The following is a 23136-nucleotide window of genomic DNA, read 5'->3' as shown; positions in this document are numbered from 1 at the left end:
ATCGCCAAAAATTTGAGGGCACATTTTTCGAGGCACCAAAATAGTGAGAGTTCACTCGATCTTCTTTCTCTAACCTTGCTCTGATGCCATGTGAAAGTATCTTCAACAAAATACTATGATCAAGACCCAATGTTCTTGATGAAAGACAAGTGCACGCATGCACAATAAGCCAATCAATCTCACAAATTCACTTAAGGAATGAAAGAAAACTTTATTGAACACTTTGGCTTTGACCCAAAGCCATGAATAAAATACAAGGGGAGGACCCCATTTATATAGAGGTGGAGACCTTGGAGGGGCTCCACTTCTAGTCGTTGGATCCCCTCCAACGGTCACAAATGTGACCGTTGGAGGGGCCCAACAACTAGATGTTGGCCCCCCCAAGGTACACACACTAACCTAGGTTTACAAAAAAGAAACTAAGAAATAAAAGAAAAATAAAAATAAAATAAAAGGAAATTACAACATATCCAAAAAATGGATATGAGCAAAATGACTAAACTACCTCTTTGACTATTACAAGAAATAAAATAAATAAATAAATAAATATAAATATAAATATAAATATATATATATATATATATATATATATATATATATATATATATATTTACACACGTAGGTAGATATATGTATATATATATATGAAATATATATGTGCATGTATCTTCCTATATATATATATATAAAATATATATACAATTACATTGATTCAGTATTATAATTTAACAATATTCTGGTGCACTTTTTTCCACAGATTGGAATAAATACAGTGGTTGTTGCTTATAATTCTTCTTTTATGTTTTGAGTTTCTGAAAATTGTAATTTGAGCTATGTGAGAGTAACATGTTATCCATAAATGTAGTGGCAACTGTTAAGATATTGTGTGTGTGTATATATATATATATATATATATATATATATATAGAGAGAGAGAGAGGAATGGAAACCTACCCACTAAAACACATGCCAAACCTACCCAATGAAAAAAATTTGGTGCTTTTTTCAAAATTCCGACTTTAAAAACGTGTTCAACATGATTGATTTACTAAAAATTGACACTTGGATCATGAATTTTGATAGAAAAAATGGTATTTGGAGCCTAAAAAAATTATGAAAATTGTACACGTTGATTTTTGAAACTTATAAAAACCTATCCATGCATCGGAATCAAATGCTCCAAGAACTGATTCCTATAAAAACAAGCATATAGATCACGTATGTGCGGTCATAATTTTGAAAAAATACCAAAAATCCAATAAAATGTATGGTGGGTAGGTTTGACATGTTTTTTAGTGGGTGGGTTTTCATTCCACACACACACACACACACACACACACACACACACATATATATATATATATATATATATATATATATATATTGCTGTGTATATAAACTGAAATACCCATGGGGGTATTCCAATCATTTTGCATTGTAACATGGGTTGGCCCATTAGGGCTGAATATACTTTTTTGTAGTTTTTTCTTTGTTTTTATATTTCATTTGAAATATGGATGTTGGGACAGCCCAACTAGACATTGGGCTAGTCCCAACGGTCATATTTATGACCGTTGGGGGCTAGCTCAACCTCTAGTTGAGCTGCCCCCTTTGCTCTCCTTTGTTGCTTATAAAAAGGGGTCTTCCCTACTTTGTAACTATGCTTTTCTAAGCATTTTGTTAATGTGAGACATATTATATTTTTTTACTTGTGACATTTTATGAATTGTTAGTGTTGGTTCATAAGTGACCACTTTGCTTTTGTGATCCATTGTGACCTCTTTAGTGACATTTTATTGTGATTTTGTTGGTTTCGTTACAGCAACCTCTCCTGCAAGGTTTTTACATATTCTTCTCTTTCCTCAAATTGCAATCATACTGGCAGCCTCATAACAGAGTTGTTGCACGGCGAATACAAAATATGGGCCGAAGAGCTGATGGCGGACTTTGGCTTCTAGTACGTGGTGGAGGACTATATCTCAGTAAAGGAACTGGGGTAAGTTCTTGTAAAAAGGTTATACATCCTTATTTTCAACATACAATTCTGATGTAGTTTCTTCATTAACAAAGCTTCCCCTTGATGTTCTCCAAAAAGAAAAAAATATCACTCAAAATATGAATACTTTGTGTATAATTGTATCTATTGGAAGGCTGGTATTATTGGCTATTTATCAATGGTGCTAGATAGCATTGTAGATTTGCTACTTTTCTGCTTAAAGTAAGGATGTATGTTCTAGTAGTATTTAACTACATGGGAATGCTTTTCTATCCGTGCTAGGCAATGGGGTCTTGGTAATCCCTGCTTGTCATGTAAGTGTTCTCTTAAGGCAGGGCTTATTAGAATATGAATGGACATAGATCCCTTATTGGATCCATATCCATATCATGTTTTATAATGTTGTAATGTGCCTTTCTTATATAGGGCATTTTTGTCCTTGTAAAAATGTTGTAACCCTATTTAATATAATCAAGGTTTACCGCATCATATAGAAAAGAGGTTGTCGATTCCCAGAAAGCACGAGTTATCTTCTCCCTCCCTTCTCATACCTTTCTTGAATTCCTCAACAACGAAACTTGTCAATCGCAACACAGTTTATCATGGTATCAGAGCAGAGAGCCTAAAGGCGTCATTAGACTCTTCCAGAAAGTGCGTCAAAGAGGTTTGCTTCAAACATCCAGGTTACCTACTCCCTCCTTCTACCGTCCTCTTACTGTTTCTTCTTTTCTTCCTCTAATATTCTCTTCTCTCAAACCCTTGTCTGTTTCTTTTCCTTCTTCTCTCTTAACACCTCTTTCTTCTCTCTTAACACTTATTTTTCTTTTTGTGTTTCCCAATCTTGTTGTTATTTCTTAATTTCTGTTGTTACACTCATTATTCTTCTGGGTTGCTCTTAAATCATTTTCTGTTGTTAAATTCATTATTTTTCTGGGTTGCTGTTAAATCGTGATATGACCTTATTTTAGCTTTCTTTCATTCATGTTATTTTTTTTCTTTTTGGTTGTCCTTAAAATAAGAAAATCAACATATTTTGATTGTTCCTTGGACTCTGATCTGGCGTATTTTGTTGTGGGTATCTTTCCTGGATTACATTTCACATACGTTTCAACATATGCTTCTTGGTTTACATCACATCAATATAGTATTTGAGCATTTGGATCTGCTGACAACATCGTTAGCCTTCAGTTTTGAATGTTTGGATTCTGCTGACAACTTCTTTGGTCTCAATCCGGTCATGGATCCTTCTTTTTCCCAATTTGCTATTTCTTCTAGTTTTTTGGGTCAACTCGTTTTAGAGAAACTCAATAACAATAACTTCTTGACCTGGAAAAGACAGATAATACCCTTTATTAAAAATCAGGACCTCTTTGGACACTTGGATGGATCTGTCCTAGCCCCGTCAGAATTTGTTATGCAGGAAATTAAAGATGCAGATGAAGCTATCTCGACCAAACTCACTCAAAATCCTGAATTTTTTTCCTGGATGAAACATGACCAAGCTCTAGTTGCATATATTACCTCCACCTAATTCCAGGAAGTTCTTATTGCCATTTTTGATGATTGCTCTGCCAAGGAGCTGAGAAAGATTGGTTCATACATACTCACAGATTTCAGAAGCCAGAATCATGTATCTTAAGCGTGAATTCCAATTACTCAAAAAGGGGACTATGACTATTATGGAATTCCTAAACAAAGTCAAGAGTATCATTGATCAGCTAGCTGTGGTGGGGTGTAAGGTATCAGATCGAGACATGGTGCAACAGACATTGAATGCATTGGGACAAGAATATCATGTGTTTGTGACCTTTGTTATGTCTACCTGAGCTCCCTAGCTTTGAAGATCTGTGAGCCAAGATGTTACAATATGAGACCACATTAAAGGGTTTAACAGGTGAAGCAAGTGGACAATTTGATTCTCATGAAATCCTTGCTACAGGCTTTGGTTTGGGGCGCGGACGAGCAGACAACTATTTTGGTGGAGGACGAGGAAGAGGGAGGGGTGGGCAAGGAGGATGAGGATTGATCCCCACTCCTAGTGGATCACCTAATTCATTTGCAGGAAGTCGGAACAGCAAGAGTGTTCCCATTTGCTATCAGTGCAACAAACGTGGCCACATCAAAGCCAACTGTTGGTTCAATCACCAAAATCCTCAAAACCGCAATAGAATACAAAGCAATAGAAATGTTGCTACATCAGGATCTGCGGGTACCTTTCGGGTTAGTGATTATGCTAAGGATCTTCTCTTGTCTGCTATAGCTAACCTGGACCTGAAAAAAAAATGATGATGGAATATGGTATGTTGACTTTGGGGCAACAACTCATGTCACTGGCAATGCAGGTAAGTTCTCTACTTTAATCCCCTATTTTGGTAAATCTAATATTGTAACTGGAGATGGGACTCACCACCCTATTTCAAACATAGACAACGTCCTCATCTCTTTGTCTGAATCTCCATCCATTCATTTATCTAATGTTGTCCATGCATCAAATATAAAGAAAACATTGTCTCTGTTTCTAAGCTTATTGATTATACCAATTTATCTATTGAATTCACTCCTACTTTTGTCTTTGTCAAGGATCCTCAAACGAAGAAGATGTTCACTAAAGGGGAGCGACGTGGAAACATGTATATCTTCAATAAAGATTCAGCCTCTACTTTTCTGAAGTCTTCCAAGTCCGATCACGCCTCTAGAAGTGTTCTGAGTATATCCCAATGTAATAAGCCAGAACTTTGGCATTCCCGTCTTGGTCATTGCAGTCAAGTCTTTATTGAAAAACTAGTGTCCAATGGTTTTCTTTCAGACTATGTTTCACCCTCGTTGAAGAATAAAATATGTTCCAGTTGTCAGGCTTGCAAAAGTCATGTACTTTCTTTTCATCAAATAAATAAAAGAGCCTCCATGCCTTTTGAGATAATATGTTCTGATGTTTGGGGCCCAGCCCCCAATCCTTCCTCTTCTGGAAGTAAATATTATGTATCCTTTATTGACAAATTGTCTCTCTTTACATGGATATTCTTTATGAAACACAAATCAGAGGTTTGTCTTATTTTTTGTCATTTTCATGCCTACGTTAAAACTCGATTCTCTCAAAATATTCAAATTCTCCAATGTGATGGAGGTGGTGAGTATTCCTTCAAAGAATTTTTAAATTTTCTCCAAGATAATGGGATACATCGTAGAGTTTCTTGCCTGTACACTCCACAGCAAAATAGAATTGCTGAACGCAAACACAAACACATTGTGGAAAGTGCAATGAGCATGATACATGGTTCTATCGTGCCTATTAGTCTTTGGACAGAAGCTTTTCATACTGCCACTCATGTGATAAATCGCCTTCCTATGCCTATTCTTCAAAATCAGTCTCCCTATCATGTTCTTTATGGTGTACATCCTGATTATGATGAGTCACGAGTTTTTGGATGCACATGTTATGTACATATTGATAGATCCATGAGAACTAAATTTCAAGACAAAGCCTCTATATGCCAATTTGTAGGTTATGCAGATGAACACAAGAGTTACAGGTGCTATGATTCTGCAAGTAAAAAAATCAGAATTTCTAGAAATGTTGTTTTTGATGAAAATAGTGTATTGGGGAATAAATCAAATCACAATCATGAACGTATTGACACTACTGATAATTGGTATGATCCATGGCTCAGTGCTGAACTTATTTCACATGCTGCAGAACACACTAATATGGCTTCTGAACGCATATGTGATGAGACAACTTTAGATGAGGCATCGAAAATAGAATGTCTGAGATACAAAGAAAATGTCTATACCAGGAGATTCAAAGAGCAAACAAATGCGTCTGCTGGAGAACATGTGGCATTGTCCAATAACGGAGAGGCACCAAGAAGATCTGGCAGGGTAAGGCATCCTATTAAAAAGTGGGTGAGTTATGATAATTTTTCAATGGATTTTCAGGTTTTTCTATCCAAGATTGAAAAACATGAAGAACCACTTGGTTTTCATCAAGCTATTCATTCTAACAAATGAATTGAAGCGATGAATGAGGAAATCAAGGTGCTTCATGAGTGTCAAACATGGGAGATAGTTGGCCGTCCCCCAGATAAAAATGTTGTTGGCTCAAAATGGGTTTATAAGATTAAATATAAACCGGATGGTAGCATTGAACGATACAAAGCACGTCTTGTTGCCAAAGGTTTTACTCAAGAATACGATCAAGATTACGAGGAGACATTCAGCTCAGTGGTGAAAATGGGAACTATTCATATTATTCTTGGTTTGGCAATTGAACATGAGTGGACCCTTAGTCAGCTTGATGTTAAAAATGCATTTCTGCATGGAGATTTAAAAGAAGAGGTTTATATGGAGCAACCTCAAGGTTATGCAGAGGGAGACTCAAAGGAATATATATGAAAATTAACCAAAGCATTATATGGCTTAAAGCAAGCCTCCAGATCATGGTTTGGAAGCTTCTCCTTAGAAATTCAAAACCACAATTTCATCTGTTCCCAACTAGATCATTCTCTATTCATATACAAGGATGGTACCATTGTGGTTTTCTTACTTATATATGTTGATGATATTGTAATCACTGGTAATGCCCCTGACCACATTTAGCGAATTAAAGTGCTACTAAGTATGTGGTTCAAGATGAAAGATCTTGGGGAACTGAGATATTTTCTTAGTGCAGAGGTGGACAAACATGATGGGAAAATGTCATTGACTCAACACAAATACACTCTTAATCTTCTGGCCAAAGCAAGAATGACAGATTGCAAACCTCTGCCTACACTCAGTGTTGTCAATCAAAAGCTCAGCATTTGTGATGGTGAGTTATATCCTGATGCAAGCAAGTATCACAATATAGTGGGCATGTTACAGTACCTCACTTTTACCAGACCAGACATCATATATTTTGTAAATCAAGTATCTCAGTTCATGCATGAACCGAAAACTGGTCGCATTGATTTCGTCAAACGTATTCTTCACTATCTAAAAGGCATGGTGGGTGATGGACTCACATATGTTCAGTCTTCATGTGGGACACCAAAACATGATATATTGGCCTACACAGATGCAGATTGGGCAGGGGACCCATATGAAAGAAGATATGTTTCAGGATATTGTGTTTTTATTGAAAAAAATCTTGTCTCATGGAGTAGCAGAAAACAGAAGGCTGTGGCAAGATCTAGCACAGATGCTGAGTATAGATCTATGACAGCTGCCATAGCTGAAGTGACCTAGATTAGGTATCTACTTACAGAAATGAGAGAGAATGTCTCAAGTTCAAATCTTATGTGTGATAATAGAAGTGCCATACAAATTGCAATTAACCTTGTTCATCACAGTCGGAAGCATATTGAGATTGACCAACATTTCATCAGACAAAAGATAGCAGACAAAGAAATTGAACCAATTTATGTGTCTTCAGAAGACCAAGTCACTGATGCGTTCACAAAAGGTCTCACAAGGAACCGTTTATGGTATCTGAAGAACAAGTTGCACATGGTTTACTCCCATGCACAACTTGAGGGAGGGTATTAGAATATGAATGGACATGGATCCCTTATTGGATCCATATCCATATCGTGTTTTATAATGTTGTAATTTGCCTTTCCTATACAGGGCATTTTTGTCCTTGTAAAAATGTTGTAACCCTATTTAATATAATCAAGGTTTACCGCAGCATATAGAAAAGAGGTTGTCGATTCCCAGAAAGCACGAGTTATCTTCTCCCTCCCTTCTCATACCTTTCTCGAATTCCTCAACAATGAAAGTTGTTAATCGCAGCGCAGTTTATCAGGGCTATGTACCCCATCTTAGGCTAGTTGTTCTGTGGCAGTATGGCATGTGAAAATGATTATGTTTAGCAAAATAGTGGTAAAACCTGCAACTTTAAGTTGACATGTTGAAAATTAGTTGCCTGGAAATCTCAAGAACTTTGTTTTATCTAAATGAAAGTGCAGTTGAGTTTTTATACCATATCTTGTGTTCATATAAGCAACTTGAAAAATTTATGCATCTTTAATATTGGATATATAACTAGTCACTTATTTGATCCAAGTTACTTGGTCATTATAACGCTTTAAAACTTGATCTGACGCTTAAAAGCTGCTGTTTTTTCTAGAGGATCTATTACTATATGATAAGGATGTGCATCTGAGAAGTTACTTTTGGTTGAGGTGGCTGTTTTACTTTGAAGAATTATTAAAACTAATATTAGCTTGTAAATAAAAGGAAGGAAAAGAAACACTCTAAAGGTGGTAAAAAAGTTAAAATAGAGAATTTAATCAGAGAGCATGCCGAAGTGGTTGAGGGTGGGTCCAGAATCCAGATTCATATTTGGAATCATTATTGTGGTTTCTTCCCTTAACAAACCGGAAGGTAATATTTCCTTTGAAGCAAAGGGTAAAGATGGATTGCATGGTTGAGGCTTGGATTCGGGACAAGGGTGCAGATAATATTGCTGCTAATCTATACTCGGACAAGTGAGTTTTCTCTTTCAATTTTCATTTCCTCTAAAACTTTTTCTTGTGGATCCTTTTAATGGAATTTGTGGGGATGGGGTCCAATGAGATAGCTGGATGGTTAGGTCACACTGTCATAACTGAGGGCCTTGGGTTCAAATTCCAGGGAGGTTATCCCTCAGCTCGCCTAATCCAAAAAGGAAAAAAATAAAAGGAAAAAGATGTCAAGTGGAGAGTATTGTGCGACGATTCTTAGTTCGAACATGCCAAGTGGAGAGTATTGTCGACTAGAGTGACATCTTCAACGTGGCATATTTATTTGCCAATTAGAATAGAAAAAGATGTCAGCTTCAAGTTGATCTACCAAGTTTTACAACCTCTCGAAACCTTATCTCATTTACATTTTTATACATACTTTGGCTTTCAATGGAGTGATGCAAACATGCTAAATAGGTTTTTTGGGGTTTGTATCTTTATTTTTAAATTTTGACGTATTCTATAGGGAGCAGCTCTTGGAGTGTTAGATTCCTACACGTGAGTAGGTTTTTATAAAGGTTAAAAAACAATTGTCAAAATCTTTGTAAATTTTTTAGGCTCCAAGTATCCTTCTTTTCATCAAACACACGTAATCTGGTTATCTATTCCTACCAAATCGACCATGCTAAACACATCTATGGGGTCAAATTTGCAAAAAAACCAAAAAAAACTGAAAACCCCCCATTTAGCATATTTTTCTTGCATGTTTGCACCTCTTCAATGTATTTATTTTTAATGTGGATGATAATAAGTCATCTTTGTGAAAAGTTTTCGTGTATTTTGACTGTGGCTGCAGCATAATCAATACATACAGTTTTGACAACATTTCAGATGGATTACATGAAAGTGAAATTATACTCCATTTATACATCAAATGGAAATCAAAACACGTAATGTACACATCCAATCAAGAGATGGAATTTGTATTTACATTTTCTGAATTCTTCTCTGAAATACAGGTTCATCGATAATAACAATTGGCTTTGTACCTCGGGTGATCAAGTTCATCTCATGAATATGTATTCATTGCTTCTGTGTAATTCTTTTTGTAAGAAATCACAATGAGGTATTCTTCAATCTGGATGTTGATCCAAAAGTTTATGTAGTATAATAAAACAATTATATACAGTCACAGCCTTCTAATCATTCAAATGCTAAGGGCGATATATTCTGAGCGTTTTTGAAACTTGAAGCCGGCAAAAGGGGCATCGAGAAACTGCAGACGAGCATCTGTGACACAACACATGGCCACAAGGGACGATCATCATATCAACCTCGTTGCCGAGGCAAATCCGGCAAGACCATGCTGCCTTCGCCGTTTCTGCTTCTTTTGCCGCCGTGTCAGCCCTCTCCTGCAAACAGCAAGGCAGTAAGCTTACCGTTCATCAACCACAGGGAGATATGTGACCTTGGATTTTACCATAACTATGGAGGGAAGAAAACATGAAATGATTCACCAAGTAAAAAAAGAAACTGAAAGCAAGATATGCAAGGTGTCAATGGAAAGAGAAAATAAGCGACCTGCCTGATACCCACTCCATTATTCTTGATAAAATGGAGTTTTCAGGAATAAAAGAACCTGATATTTTTGCAATCAGTTCCGCACAAGCTAGTTAAGCCCAACAAGCATATTGGCCCAAACGAAGCCTCACCTTTAAGACTAGCAAAGTAAATTAAGCAGGCCTGGAAAATCAGGCTAGGTCCAACGTGCCTTCACAAGTATTAGCCCCAACAATGTCCCAAGATGTACCCACCAATAGAGGGCGCTTTCAAAACCAAGAATGCATGCTTCATAACCTATTATTGTATACACAAACTTCTTTGATTGAAAGCAATGGATCAGTGGAACAGGAAGGCAGGGAAAGGGTGTTAACAGTGTATTAAAACTTAAAATGAGTGAAAAAAGGAGAATATAGAAAGCAAAAAAGATTCATAAAAAAAAACACAGATATTTTTGAAACAAGCAGGACATGCCTGCATGTTCTTAACATGATGGGAAAATATGAGACTATGCTAAAGGATATTGTCCCAATGTAAATGCTTATTTTGTTGGTCTAGTTGAATGCAGTTCTTGAGTTACTAGGAATACAATGATAGACAAGATAAAGACAGACCTGCTCAAGTAGAAGTGCTGCTTGACTCTCTCGCAGCTGTTCTTGAAGACTGAGTGTTGTCCGTAACAACGACTGCTTTTCAATGTCCATGGGTATACCAACTGCAGACAGCATGTCCTGAACCGCTTGGACCAACTCTGTTGCAGAAACTCGACCATGATGGATTCCTTTAGACTGTCAAAAGCAAGAGAGTTCAATTTTTTATTGAACCGAGAATATCAGATTGGAAGACCCAGAACATGAAAATAAAGAGCCTTGACCAATTGGACTTCAGAAAATCAACTTGACCTAGACTAATTCCAAGTTGAAGTCAGAGATATGCAATTAAGCCCAGTTTGGCAACCGGGCATGCAGTCAATGTACTTGGGACCTGACACAACCTCAACTGACTGCATTTCTTAGCAAGAATAGGATCATCCACGTATTACCTTATGTTGGAAAGCATGCAAAGATTTACTTTTCAAGAAACAATACAGATATCCAATTTAGCCACTCAAAGGAGTGGAATAAGATGTTCAACATAGCCATCCTCAAAATAACTAGGCAACCTCATGAGAATTAGAGGTCAAAAGTTTAGCTGCATGAATGAAAGCCTATTTTCTTGGCTTAATGACAAGTTGAAAATAAATATCCAAGCCTTTGACCGTGCATACAGCTTTCTTAGATGCTTGCCTCATGCTTGCAGACATATAAAGAGCACAATCTTTTTGAACATATGTTAGCTCTGTGTAACTCAAATATGCTGGCAAAGAGGGTACTGAAATTCCACCCATGTCATCAAAGCATGTATTTATGATGGTGGATGTAAGGTTTTTTTTTTGCATTTCTACTGCAGGGGTTCAGGTCCTTGGTGATGCATTATTTTCACACACACTACTTCAAAGGCAAAAGGAAAAAGGGGAAGGAGATACACTTACCGTGCTCCCTGCTTTTCCAGGTATTGTTTTAGGAATCTGCACTTGATTTCTTCCTTCTGTACTCATTTGAATGCTTTCTGGACTGGTGTTTTCATCAGTCACTGAAATACTTTTGAAAGAGAAAACCTGTGAAGAAAGAAGATGTTGGGTTTCCCCTGGTCCTGTTTCCACCAGCAATCTGTACAAAGCCTGGCCAGCAGATGGCCTCATGTTTTCAGGAACTCTTCCATACTTCAACTTCTCATGCTCCTGTGCACGGTAAGCTACAAATTCTCCAGCATAAAATGGGCGCAGTGGATGAAATTGCACTTGACGGGCATCTTGTGGCATTATTTCTTTCCCCAGTAACTTCTCGCTTCCACCATAATCAATTTTCTCTTTCTCAGATCCCAGTTTCAATGTATAAAGTATTGTGTTCAGAGAACCCTGTGGGGCCATCAGAAGCGGCCCAATTGGTAGACCACTTGGCACTCCTAGCACCTCGCTTATGACAAGGGAAATCATGTCATGTATAGACAAAAAAGATGGGGGCTCTGCAACTAGGATGAGTTCTTTTGACCTGTTGACAAAGTGAAGAGTATGATGTCCAGGTCCATTTTCACATCCAGGAACACATGATTCTCTGGAACGAGTTATATCCAACAACTTTGGAAGGAGCAAAAAACGTGTGTAGATGCTGCGCACAAACTGCAATTTCTCTGAAGTGGAATTCAGTGAGCTGGATATCTGCTCTTGAGTTATATATTTAGCTGCAGGCACATAATCTTTTGAACCATTAACCACAGACCACACTGCTGCATGAAATGTTTGACTTCGGATCTTGTCTCTCATCATTTTCAGTGAGACTGTTCCAATCTGATCCATAAATTGTAAGGGTTGCTGCTGATCCAGTTCCTGCAACAGATATCAATCATCCATATTTAAGAATAAAATATTTGGTAGCAAATGGTTAAACATAATGATTAGTTATGGTCACAAATATCAGATTCAGTGAATTCTCAAAGAAAGAAGCTTTTGGTAGAGTTAATAAAGTCTGTACAAAAGTTCAAGGGAAAAGTAAAGAAAAAAATAGGATTTCATATGAATTGAGAATTTTTTGACATAATATCACACGGTATAGTGAAAAGTGTCAACAATTTTAATTTTTAAGATACCGCAATGCACTATATTTGATAAAGTTTCAAGGGGATCTTGTGATCAGACTTTAGTAGATCAAGTACATCTAAGAACACAACTAAACGTCGGTTTCAAAAAATTATTTGGGTACCTCAATAACGATGTCTGAGAGCTTCTTGACACCCAAACATGCACATATCTTTTCAGGAATTGCCAGATGAACAAATCTTAGTCTTGAAGTATCAATGCTACTGATAAATCTTGATCCATAAGGATCAATATAAACACAAGATCTTGCCAGAACGAGCCTCCGTCCATCATCTGGGATGATAGCTTCATCTAATTCATCACCAGTTTCCTCTGAAATGACCTGAACTGCTTCACTGCAAATGAACTGCAAAATCTCTATAACAGCACGGAATTCATTTGGATTGAGGCTATGGTATCCACAAAATTTCTGTATGTGCACCAAAAGACCTTTTGCACATGTTACAGAAAGCAGTTCTTGTAGCCCAAGAACCTTCAGGATCTTTACAAATGGCAGATATAGGGTGGGGAGCTCAAATGCAAGTGGTGAGAGGTTAATTGTGAGGTGCACAAACAGACAATTTGCCGTAACTAGACGCGTACCATTTGCTACAGGGATAAATGCCACCTTTTTTAACTCGGATATATCTGCACAAATAATATCCATCAATGCTAAAGTTTGGCGACTTGACACATTATTTTAGAAGTAAGAACAAAGTAACTGTCCTAAAAAAATACCAAAAACTGAGATAGAATTAGGAATTAAGAACTCATACAGTTTGAATAACTAAATCTTGATGAGAACGTTTCAAGTTTAGAACATTTATTCCTATGTTGATAGATTTAAATTTTATGCCAATGTAGCAATTTTATTGAATTAGAAACCAAGATAACATCAGGGAACTGGACTTTTCTGCAGGCCAGAATTAGTTTGACAAGAGAACTGGCCCTGAAAGCTTGTTCCAAAATTAACATATCATAAAAATCATAAATACTTTCTTAAAAAAATATATTAACATTTTCCAAAGAAAAAAAGAATGCAAGAAACAGTGCTAGTAACTACAAAACCAAGTCAAAATATCACATAACAAATAACAATCAGCCACGTAAAACATTGAACACCTAACAACCAAGATAATAAGCAATTAATGACATCAGGAAAAATAGCAAATAATCTAATGTTATGAATATCAAGCAAAGAAAACAATCTAATCAGTCACAACTCATAAGACTCGCAAAACAACTTAAGTTACATAAGCATATATATAATAACCATAGCATATACAACATAAGTTAGGATCTTATTGAATCCATTTATCTAGCACATCAAATTTCTCTAAACTAATAGGATCAAATGACTCCTTGTGCTTTTGTGCTGATAATTTTTACACTTGCTTGCAAAAATATGATATTAATAATTAGTCTTTTTCAGTATCCTATTCTTTTTTTTGAAAGGTAAGTTGAGGTTAGGCAAACCCCTACCAGTTATACAACGATACCATTGGGATTTGAACTTGCAACGTCCCGACACAAGGTCATGTGAAGCAGAGCCCCCCATTTGTTTTCAGAATCCTATTCTTCAAAACATAAATATATGCATAAAAATGCCAAATAAATTTTATAATTCTTATCTCTTCCAGTCACAAGTTATACCAAACGAACATGAGGTTGCTCTAACTGATTCTTTATCTTTGTGTGAATACCTTTAAAGACACTAATTGTGTTTGCATCCACTTGCGTTGCAAGTGTGGTTCAGAATACGGACTGCAAAGGTCTTCAAGTTGGGAGAATTGCTCCCAAACCTACTACACCACAAATCTAAATGGGGATATAAAAAAAATCAATAGTAACCATTATGCAGTAGATGAAAAACAACATAACATTATAATCAAAGAAATAAATTAAATAAAAAATACAAAATAAATTTAATTATTTGGATGCATCGTGGTTTCTTATTGCTCTTTGTCTTCCCATATCATAGAGAGCATTATCATGTCCATCTTTCTATGAATGGCATTGCATGTCACAATCAGGGACAACCTCCGATGCAATCCAATAGCCCCTTGTTGACCTCTCTTATCAAGTTCAAACTTAGAAGCATAACTCAAAGCAGGATTCAAGTAATAGGCTGCAGCATGAAGAGGATGGCGAAGCTGCCCAAACCACCTCTGATTGAAGATGCCCAACCTACCTCTCATCTATCACATGCTATAAAGGCATGCCTAACTTTTTTCTTTTTCTTTTTAAATTATATCTAATGGCCTCTTTTGCTTTGTCCATGGCCTTGTAGAGATAAACCATGACCGATCTATCTCACTATCTACCATCATGAGTACCCTAACTAAGGGTATAGTAAAGTTCAACAATTTCACACATGCTTCCCAAAAACTTATTTTGAACACAATATCTACAATTTATTTTGCCTTTTTTTGGTGCATGTAGATATACAACCCATTCCTTTGATGAAAATGATTTGCGTCAATCTAGTTTTATTTTTCACTAGACTTTGCACTGTCAAAAAGTTTGTAATAAATCTAGTGTACTACGAATCAATTCAGCCCAGTGTATACTTTCTCATAAAACTCAGGAGTCAAGACCCATGCATGATTATATATAATCTTAGTAATTTCTTGGTAGGTTTAAGCAGTTTTTTTGTTAACCTCTCAGCCATGTTTCCAATGTTCTCAAACATGAGGTTTATGCAGTGGACCGCACATGGAGTCCAAAACAGTCTCATATCTATTTGCCTTTTCCCTACTAATTGCCTTACAGTTTGTTGCATTATCCATAATAAGTTGAACCCATATTAACAAATATCAATATCAGCTATATCTCAGCGAGACTATTTCTCGCGATATTATAGGTTTGGTGATAAATCTCAGAAAAATCTCAAGGCTTAAAAAATATATATATCATGTTTAGATACTAAATACATATATAATAAATAAATAAGTAAAAAATACAAAATAAAGAATAAAAACACATTTAAGATGTAAAAAATAAATAAAAACAGTAACAATAATTGATAATATTGCGATATTCTCGTGATAATATCGTGATATTATCAAATTAAAATACCGTGATATTTACCTATAATATCGTTTGCTGAAAATACAGTGATAATATCACCATGACTATGGTTGAACCACATTTGTATTAGGAATAAGGTTGTACTTATGTATTTGTGTGTTATGCAGCATATTGAGGGTATTTTTGTCATTCAAGTATATTGGGATTCATGAACCATGTGTATTGTAAACAAGGCCATTTATATCACTGCTGATATATATATATATATATATATATATATATATATATATATATATATGTGTGTGTGTGTGTGTGTGTGTGTGAGAGAGAGAGAGAGAGAGAGATGACAACCTTAGAAGAGCCAAGGAGACGTCACTTTCAGTTAAGGTTGCCTTTCTCCTTTTCTATAGCAACTCCAAGGGCATGACTCCCAAGAATTCACATGGTATCAGAGTGGGCCTCAAAGTAAGCCCCTATCTCTTTGTCACTGCTAATATTCTCTTCTTCCATTCTCCTTTCTTCTTTGGCAAAGTTCCTTTTATTTCTTATTCTTGTCCTTAATATCTTCTCTACTCCTATCCTTTGTCCCAAATCAGATCTGATCTTCTTTACTTTGAAATCAGATTGTTCGCTTTTGTCCAGCCTATCCTGTTTATCAAATAATGAGATCTCTTATTAAAAAAAAGGGAAGTCTTTCATTGTTGCTGCCCCAAAAAACAAAGTTAAAGAGTCTATCTAAATCACCTGGGTATGGGTAAGGAGGGTAGGACACGGCTATGGATGCACAGCAAACCGAGCCGGATCGGGCTCAGCTCAGTAAAGCTCATCCCGTAAATGAGCCGAGCTTGAACTGAGCGCGAGGCTTGACCGAACAAACGAGCCGAGCTTGATCAGCCTACCGAGCTCGATAAGGCTCGGCTCTTATTTATATAATATATAATATTATAATCTCTCTCTCTCTCTCTCTCTCTCTCTCTCTCTCTCTCTCTCTCTCTCTCTTTGTATTCGATCCATTTGCAGGTGGAGGAGGCGTTGGCGGAGGAGCAACGACGAGAGAGGTGGGTGATGGTTGCCCAGATGATGGTGAGCTCTCGAAGGAGGTGGATGGGGACGGAGGAGGGAGGCGAGTTTGTACTCAACAACTTCAGAAGGTTGCAAATGAAAGACAGGTAGTAGAGAGAGAAGACGGTGGCCACCATTGCCACCCAACAACAAGGTTTAGAGTCTTCATACTCATCCCCAACCCTCTCTCTCTCTCTCTCTCTCTCTCTCTCTCTCTCTCTCTCTCTCTCTTGAGCCCAGACCGAGCTCGGTGACTCGATACTCGGCATGAACTTAGCCTAAACACTAGTGGTTCAAGCTCAAGGCGAGCTCGAGCCTGTAAACTAGTTTACATGAGTGAGTCGAGCTCTCGTGTGCATCCCTAGACACGGCAATCCCAAAAAAAGTGGGTACGGGTATATATTATATATTGAAAATATAATATAATATAGGACACAACAAATGTTGTGTCTAGGTACCAATACCCGTATCAACACGCGTCGACACCCTAAGTGTCGTGTCGCGGTAACATAGAATGAAAAGGAAAAAATTGCAGCCACATTAAAAAAAAACAGTATCCTTGTTTTCCATTGACGTCACCTTTCATTTATTCCTCTCGTTTTGCCATTTCATAATCTAAACCCACCAAAAAAAAGAAGAGTGCTGACATCATCAATAGGATGCCACCAAAATATTTGTTGTAGTTCAGGTTAAACTTTCTTGGTTCCTTTATTTTATATATGTTATTTTCAACATATCGAATTCATTGTTTTTCTTTCTTAGTATCATATGATTTCTTTATTGATTCTTTATGGCTTATGTATCGGCATCGTCCACCATTAATTCATGTTTTCTTAGTCAGCTTGTGACTAAGAAACTCGATTCTTCCAATTTCATCACTTGCAATAAGTAAATCCTCCCTTTTATTAGCAATCACAACTTGACAAGGTACCTTGATGGTTCGATCTCTATGCCATCTGAATTCGTACTACAAGAAGAAGCCAAAGAAGGAGAATCAAGTCGTGCTTCGACCAAGAATCTTGAGTATATCACCTGGAAGAAGAACAATCAAGTCGTTGATTTTATCATGGACACTTTGTGGCACAAGCTGTTGCTACATATTCCATCAGAAGTTTCTGTTAGAATATGTATAATCATAATTATATAGTCACATACAGTCTTTTTTTAACCATGCCCATATGGGGCATTTTGGTCTTTTTCTATTGTAATAAGTACTATCCACTAGGGACAGTTTTTATAAATTTTGTTCTTTAATATTGTATTTGTGTAAAAGGGGCAGGGGTTCTATGGTCTTTTAGACCATAGAGTCGTTGAGAGAGAGCTCCCTCTGTAATGAAATGGTGGTCTTCAACAAATGCACAAATAACACACCAACAAGTGTCTATTGGAGACACTACAAGCATGACCCTTGAAAGGGTATAAAAGGAAGAACACTTGAAAAATAAATAATACTTTATTCATGAACAAAATGCTTAAGAAGCATTGTTATTTACATTGAAGGGGTTCACCCCTATATATACAAAAAAGTGGAAGAGAGAGGAGAGCTCATTTTGAGCTCTCCAAAAAGAGACGTTGGATTCCAACGTCTCTTAATATAGCTGTTGGACTACAGTCCAACAGCATTTATTATTATAGCTGTTGGACTATAGTCCAACAACATTTATTATAGCTGTTGGACTACAGTCCAACAGCTATTTGCACAGTCAAGTTCCAACAGGAACTTGACTGGATCAAATATCTAGTTTCTATTGAACTAGATGCTAAAAAAGAAAATAAAGAAAATTAGAAAAAGAAAATAATAAAAGAAAATATAATAATATTAAATAATATATATATATATATTACAGTTTACATTTTAACACTCCCCCTCAAACTTACGGTACAATGAGGGAAAGTTTGTCTAAGAGGAAGTGAAATCTGGGAGCAACGAGAGGCTTGGTGAAGAAGTCTGCTAATTGATATTCTGATGTAACATATGGCAGATCAATGGTTCCATGTAAGTATTCCTCTCTGACATAGTGGCAGTCCATCTCAATGTGTTTAGTGTGCTCATGAAATGTCTGGTTGCTTGCAATGTAGATCGCGCTTTTGTTGTCACAGCACATCTTTGAAGCTTGTGTTGCTTTAGCTCCCATATCCGCTAGCAATCGTCTGAGCCAAACAACCTCCATAGTGGTGGTTGCCATGGCTCTGTATTCAGCTTCGGTAGAGGAAAGAGAAACTTTCTGCTGCTTCTTGCACCTCCACGAAATTAAGGTTTCACCTAGGAACACACAAAAACCAGTAGTTGAGTGTCTATTATTGGGATCACCTCCCCAGTCAGCATCAGTATATGCAATTAAATTTAATGAAGATGAAGCAGACAAGAAGAGTCCTCGTGAAAGTGAGGATTTTAAGTATCTAATAATACGCAAAATCGCTCCCATGTGCACGGAAGTGGGAGCATGCTGAAACTGACTGACTGTATGAACCGCATGAGTTATATCTGGCCTAGTAATGGAAAGATAAGAAAGAGCTCCAACAAGCTGTCTATAAGGAGTAGGTGTTAAAATGTAGCTCCTAAAATCATTGTAAATATAAATATATATATTTATATACATAGAGATATATTTACATATAATATATTATATGTACATATATCTCTATATATATAAATACATATATTTATATATTTTTACCCGAAAGGGCATTTCTGTCATTTCCTGTTTTGCGCATATTCACTTTTAGAATATGCTGTAATTTTCCTTTTATTTTTACTTTTGTAATTTCTTTTTTTCTTTTTATTTTTTGACTTATTTTATGTGCATTGGGGGTCCCCCAATAGAGTCGTTGGGGGCCCCCAACGGTCACAAATGTGACCGTTGGGGGCTCCCAACGACTCCTTTGGGAGCCCCCTTGCACCTTCTAACATTTGTATAAATAGGGGTGTTCCCCCCTTGTATTTTCTAAGCTTGAGAGTCTCAAGCATTTGCTTTTATATATTGAAATACATGCATTATTGCATGTTTATTATTTATACACTTTTTGTGTATTTTGTTCAAGTGTTGTGAGAGTGCTCTTGTGCACTTCTTTTATAAAGTTTTTATGCTTGTTTATGGATTGTCTCTTCGTAGACAATTTCACATGGTATCAAAGCTCGGTTGGTGATTGGAGATCATGAGATCCGCCTTTGTTCGAGTGCCTCGAAAACCGTGCCTTCGGATTTTTTGAGATTGAAGTGATGGATCTTGCTTCTCAAATATTTTAGAAGGATCTTGTGCTAAGAAGAAGTTGAAACATCGTATTGGTACGTCTTTTTTCTTCTTCTCTCTACGTCTTAATGGGTGAGAAAGAGTCTCACTTTGCCTTTGGCTTCAAATTGAATGGGTCCAACTATTATATTTGGGCCGGGAACATGGAGGCCCACATAAAAGGAAAAGGATTGTGGGGTTATGTGCAAGGAACGATTCCGGAGCCGGAACCCAAGATAACCATAATGAATGGAAGTGAAATCAAGATTCTTGAGGGAGAGGAAAGGATCAAAGCTCTTGAAGAATACTCAAAGAAACACGACGAATGGGAAATGAAGAACTTCAAGATTCTTTCTTGGTTCTTCGCATCCGTCGAAACGAAGATTAACGCCAACATTATCAAATTCAAAAAGGCATCGGAAGCTTGGCATTATCTCGAGAAGATGTATACATCAAGAGACCTATCTCATAAGTATTACCTTCAAAAGAAGGCCCTCTCCCTTACTCAAGGTGAAATGTCTATTAGGGAATATTTTGCCGATCTTTCCTCTATTTGGGATGAGCTCTCTATGCTTGAACCGAAATGGAGTGGAGAGGCAATTGAACTCCGCCACAAGCAACTTGAAGAAGATCGTTTCTTCAATTTTTTGAATAGGTTGAGACCGGAATTTGAGCAAATAAGGTCATCACTTCTATCCTCATTTACTCCTCCCTCTCTTGAAGATGTTCTCACCAAATTAAGTGGTGAGGAGACTCGTATGAATTTATGTAAACAAGGACCAAGTGTTCTTATGGTTCCTTGTAATTATGAAGAAAATAATGAGGTTAATGCCGTATCAAGACCCGGAAATAATGTAAAGACCTATCGTCCTCCTCACTTTAAATTCCAAAATCAAGGAGGAGATGGTGGACAAAGAGGGAAGCGGGACTATAGCAAGACTATATGTCACTTTTGTAAAGAACCGGGGCATATCAAGCCAGTATGTCCCAAATGGAAGAAGCTTCTTGCTATGGCCACCACCGGCGCACCACAAAAGGAAGAGGCATCATCAAGTGGGTCACTCTCGTTGAACCAAATAATGGAAGCCCTTCAACCTCTTCTCAAGGGAGCTACATCCGGTGCCGCCGTGTCTACTTCTTCCATTCCAGGTAAAGTCCCTTGGCTTTTGGACTCAGGTGCATCCTTTCATATGTCCCCAAACATGTCTTCACTTTCCGATTATTCAAAAAATGCTTCTCCATCCTTTGTTTCCACTGCGGATGGAACTTCTCTTGAAATTAAAGGAATAGGTAATTTTGAAACTCAAGATTTTTTTATTCCAAAAATTAGATTTATACCTAAACTTAATTTAAATCTTCTTTCTGTTTCTCAACTCTCGGATCATGGTTGTGATATTAAATTTTCATGTGATAAATGTTTAATACAGGATCGCCTGTCCGGGAAATTGATTGGGGAAGGCTTTAGAAAAGGCGATTTATACTACATGGAATCTCTTCGAGTTCCAAAATCTTTTTGTAATGTTGCCCGAAACAAAGATATAAACATGTGGCACAAAAGACTTGGTCATCCTAATATCACCAAGTTGTCTTACTTACATTTTGCAAAAGACCTATGTAAAAGTTCTTTTTCTTGTAATGACTGTATTCTCGAAAAAATGAAAAGTTTACCTTTTGAGCAAAGAACTATGTTCTCATCAAAACCTTTTGAAATTATGCATTCCGATGTTTGGGGACCAGCACCTGTTGTCTCAAAAGGAGGTTTTTCTTATTATGTTATTTTTGTGGATGATTTCTCTAGATATTCATGGATCTTTTTTCTTAAATTCAAACATGAAGTCTTTTCATGCTTTAGAACTTTCCATTCGATGATCAAGAATCAATTTAATAGTAACATAAAGATTTTTAGAAGTGATTCTGGAGGAGAATATCTCTCCAACCAATTTAAAATATATCTTGAAGATCAAGGAATCATTCACCAAAGATCTTGTCCTAAAACCCCCCAACAGAATGGGTTGGCCGAAAGAAAACATAGACATATTATTGAGACCACTAGAACCCTTCTTATTTCTCAAAACATACCAAAAAATTTTTGGGCTGAAGCTGCTCTTGCTTCTGTTTATCTAATAAATTGTTTGCCTTCTAGAATATTAGGAAAAATATCCCCTTTTGAGATCTTGTATAAACTCGAACCAGATTATAATAAGTTACGAGTCTTCGGGTGTAAGTGTTTCATTCTTACGGATAAGAATGACAAACTCTCTCCCAAGGCTATCCCCTGCGCTTTTCTTGGATATTCCGAAACTCAAAAGGGATTTCGATGCTATGATCTTCGAGAAGATAAATTATATGTTTCTAGAAATGTAACCTTTTTGGAAAATGAAAGTGGATTTGAAAAAAATGTTTTTCAACAAGAAAATTTTGATTATTCCTTCCTTTTTGACTTATTATCTAGTAATGATGATACATCCAGTGATGATGATATGTCATCAAACCATGATGAGAACATTGAAAGTAATATCGAAGAGCATAACCAACAAGAAGACAGGATTTCTAATGATCCTATAACATACTCTCGTAGAAACCAAGACACCTTTAGAAGTGCTATTGACCAATATAGTGAACTCACTTCTGTTCTCGATCACCGAAGGTCTGAGAGGAATAGGAGACCTCCCACTCGTTTTGTCTCCTTTGATTCCTTTTCGCCCCGGTATAGGGCTTGTCTTAGTGCCATTCATTCTTATTTTGAACCAAGAAACTTTGAAGAAGCAAAGAAATGTATAGAATGGCAAGAAGCTATGCAAAATGAACTTAGTGCTCTTAAAAGGGCTGAAACGTGGGATTTTCAATCTCTACCTATAGGAAAGAAAACTATAGGTTGTCGATGGGTATTTAAAGTTAAAACTAAGAGTGACGGATCACTTGAAAGGTATAAGGCTCGCTTAGTTGCAAAAGGGTATGGACAAGAGTATGGGATTGATTATGAAGAAACTTTTGCTCCTGTAGCCCGAATGGTTACAGTTAGGTGTCTTATCACTATTGCATCTATCAAAAATTGGAATATCTTTCAAATGGATGTGAAAAATGCCTTTTTAAATGGTGATCTTAATGAAGAAGTGTATATGGATGCTCCACCTGGCATGGAGATCCCTAAAAATAAAGTCT

General features: G+C 36.8%; 1 protein-coding gene across 3 annotated transcripts in view; it reads right to left on the bottom strand.

Moving 5' to 3' along the window:
- Positions 1–9235: 9235 nt before the first annotated feature.
- Positions 9236–23136, bottom strand: part of LOC149818186 (Zinc finger, C3HC4 type (RING finger) family protein) — a 125784-nt gene continuing 111883 nt past the window's right edge. For all 3 annotated transcript variants that reach the window (XM_089984741.1, XM_089984742.1, XM_089984743.1), the window contains 4 exons: positions 12777–13300; positions 11510–12403; positions 10593–10766; positions 9236–9830 (listed from right to left, as the gene is read on the bottom strand). In XM_089984741.1, the coding sequence (XP_089840867.1) occupies positions 9633–9830; positions 10593–10766; positions 11510–12403; positions 12777–13300 (1790 nt within the window). In that variant the 3' untranslated portion in view covers positions 9236–9632. The remainder of the gene's footprint in view (positions 9831–10592; positions 10767–11509; positions 12404–12776; positions 13301–23136) is intronic.

Source organism: Nuphar pumila, chromosome 13 (assembly GCF_984573655.1).
Source record: "Nuphar pumila chromosome 13, dmNupPumi1.hap1.1, whole genome shotgun sequence".
NCBI classification, from domain to species: Eukaryota; Viridiplantae; Streptophyta; class Magnoliopsida; order Nymphaeales; family Nymphaeaceae; genus Nuphar; species Nuphar pumila.
This window is presented reverse-complemented; position numbering and strand designations above follow the sequence as displayed.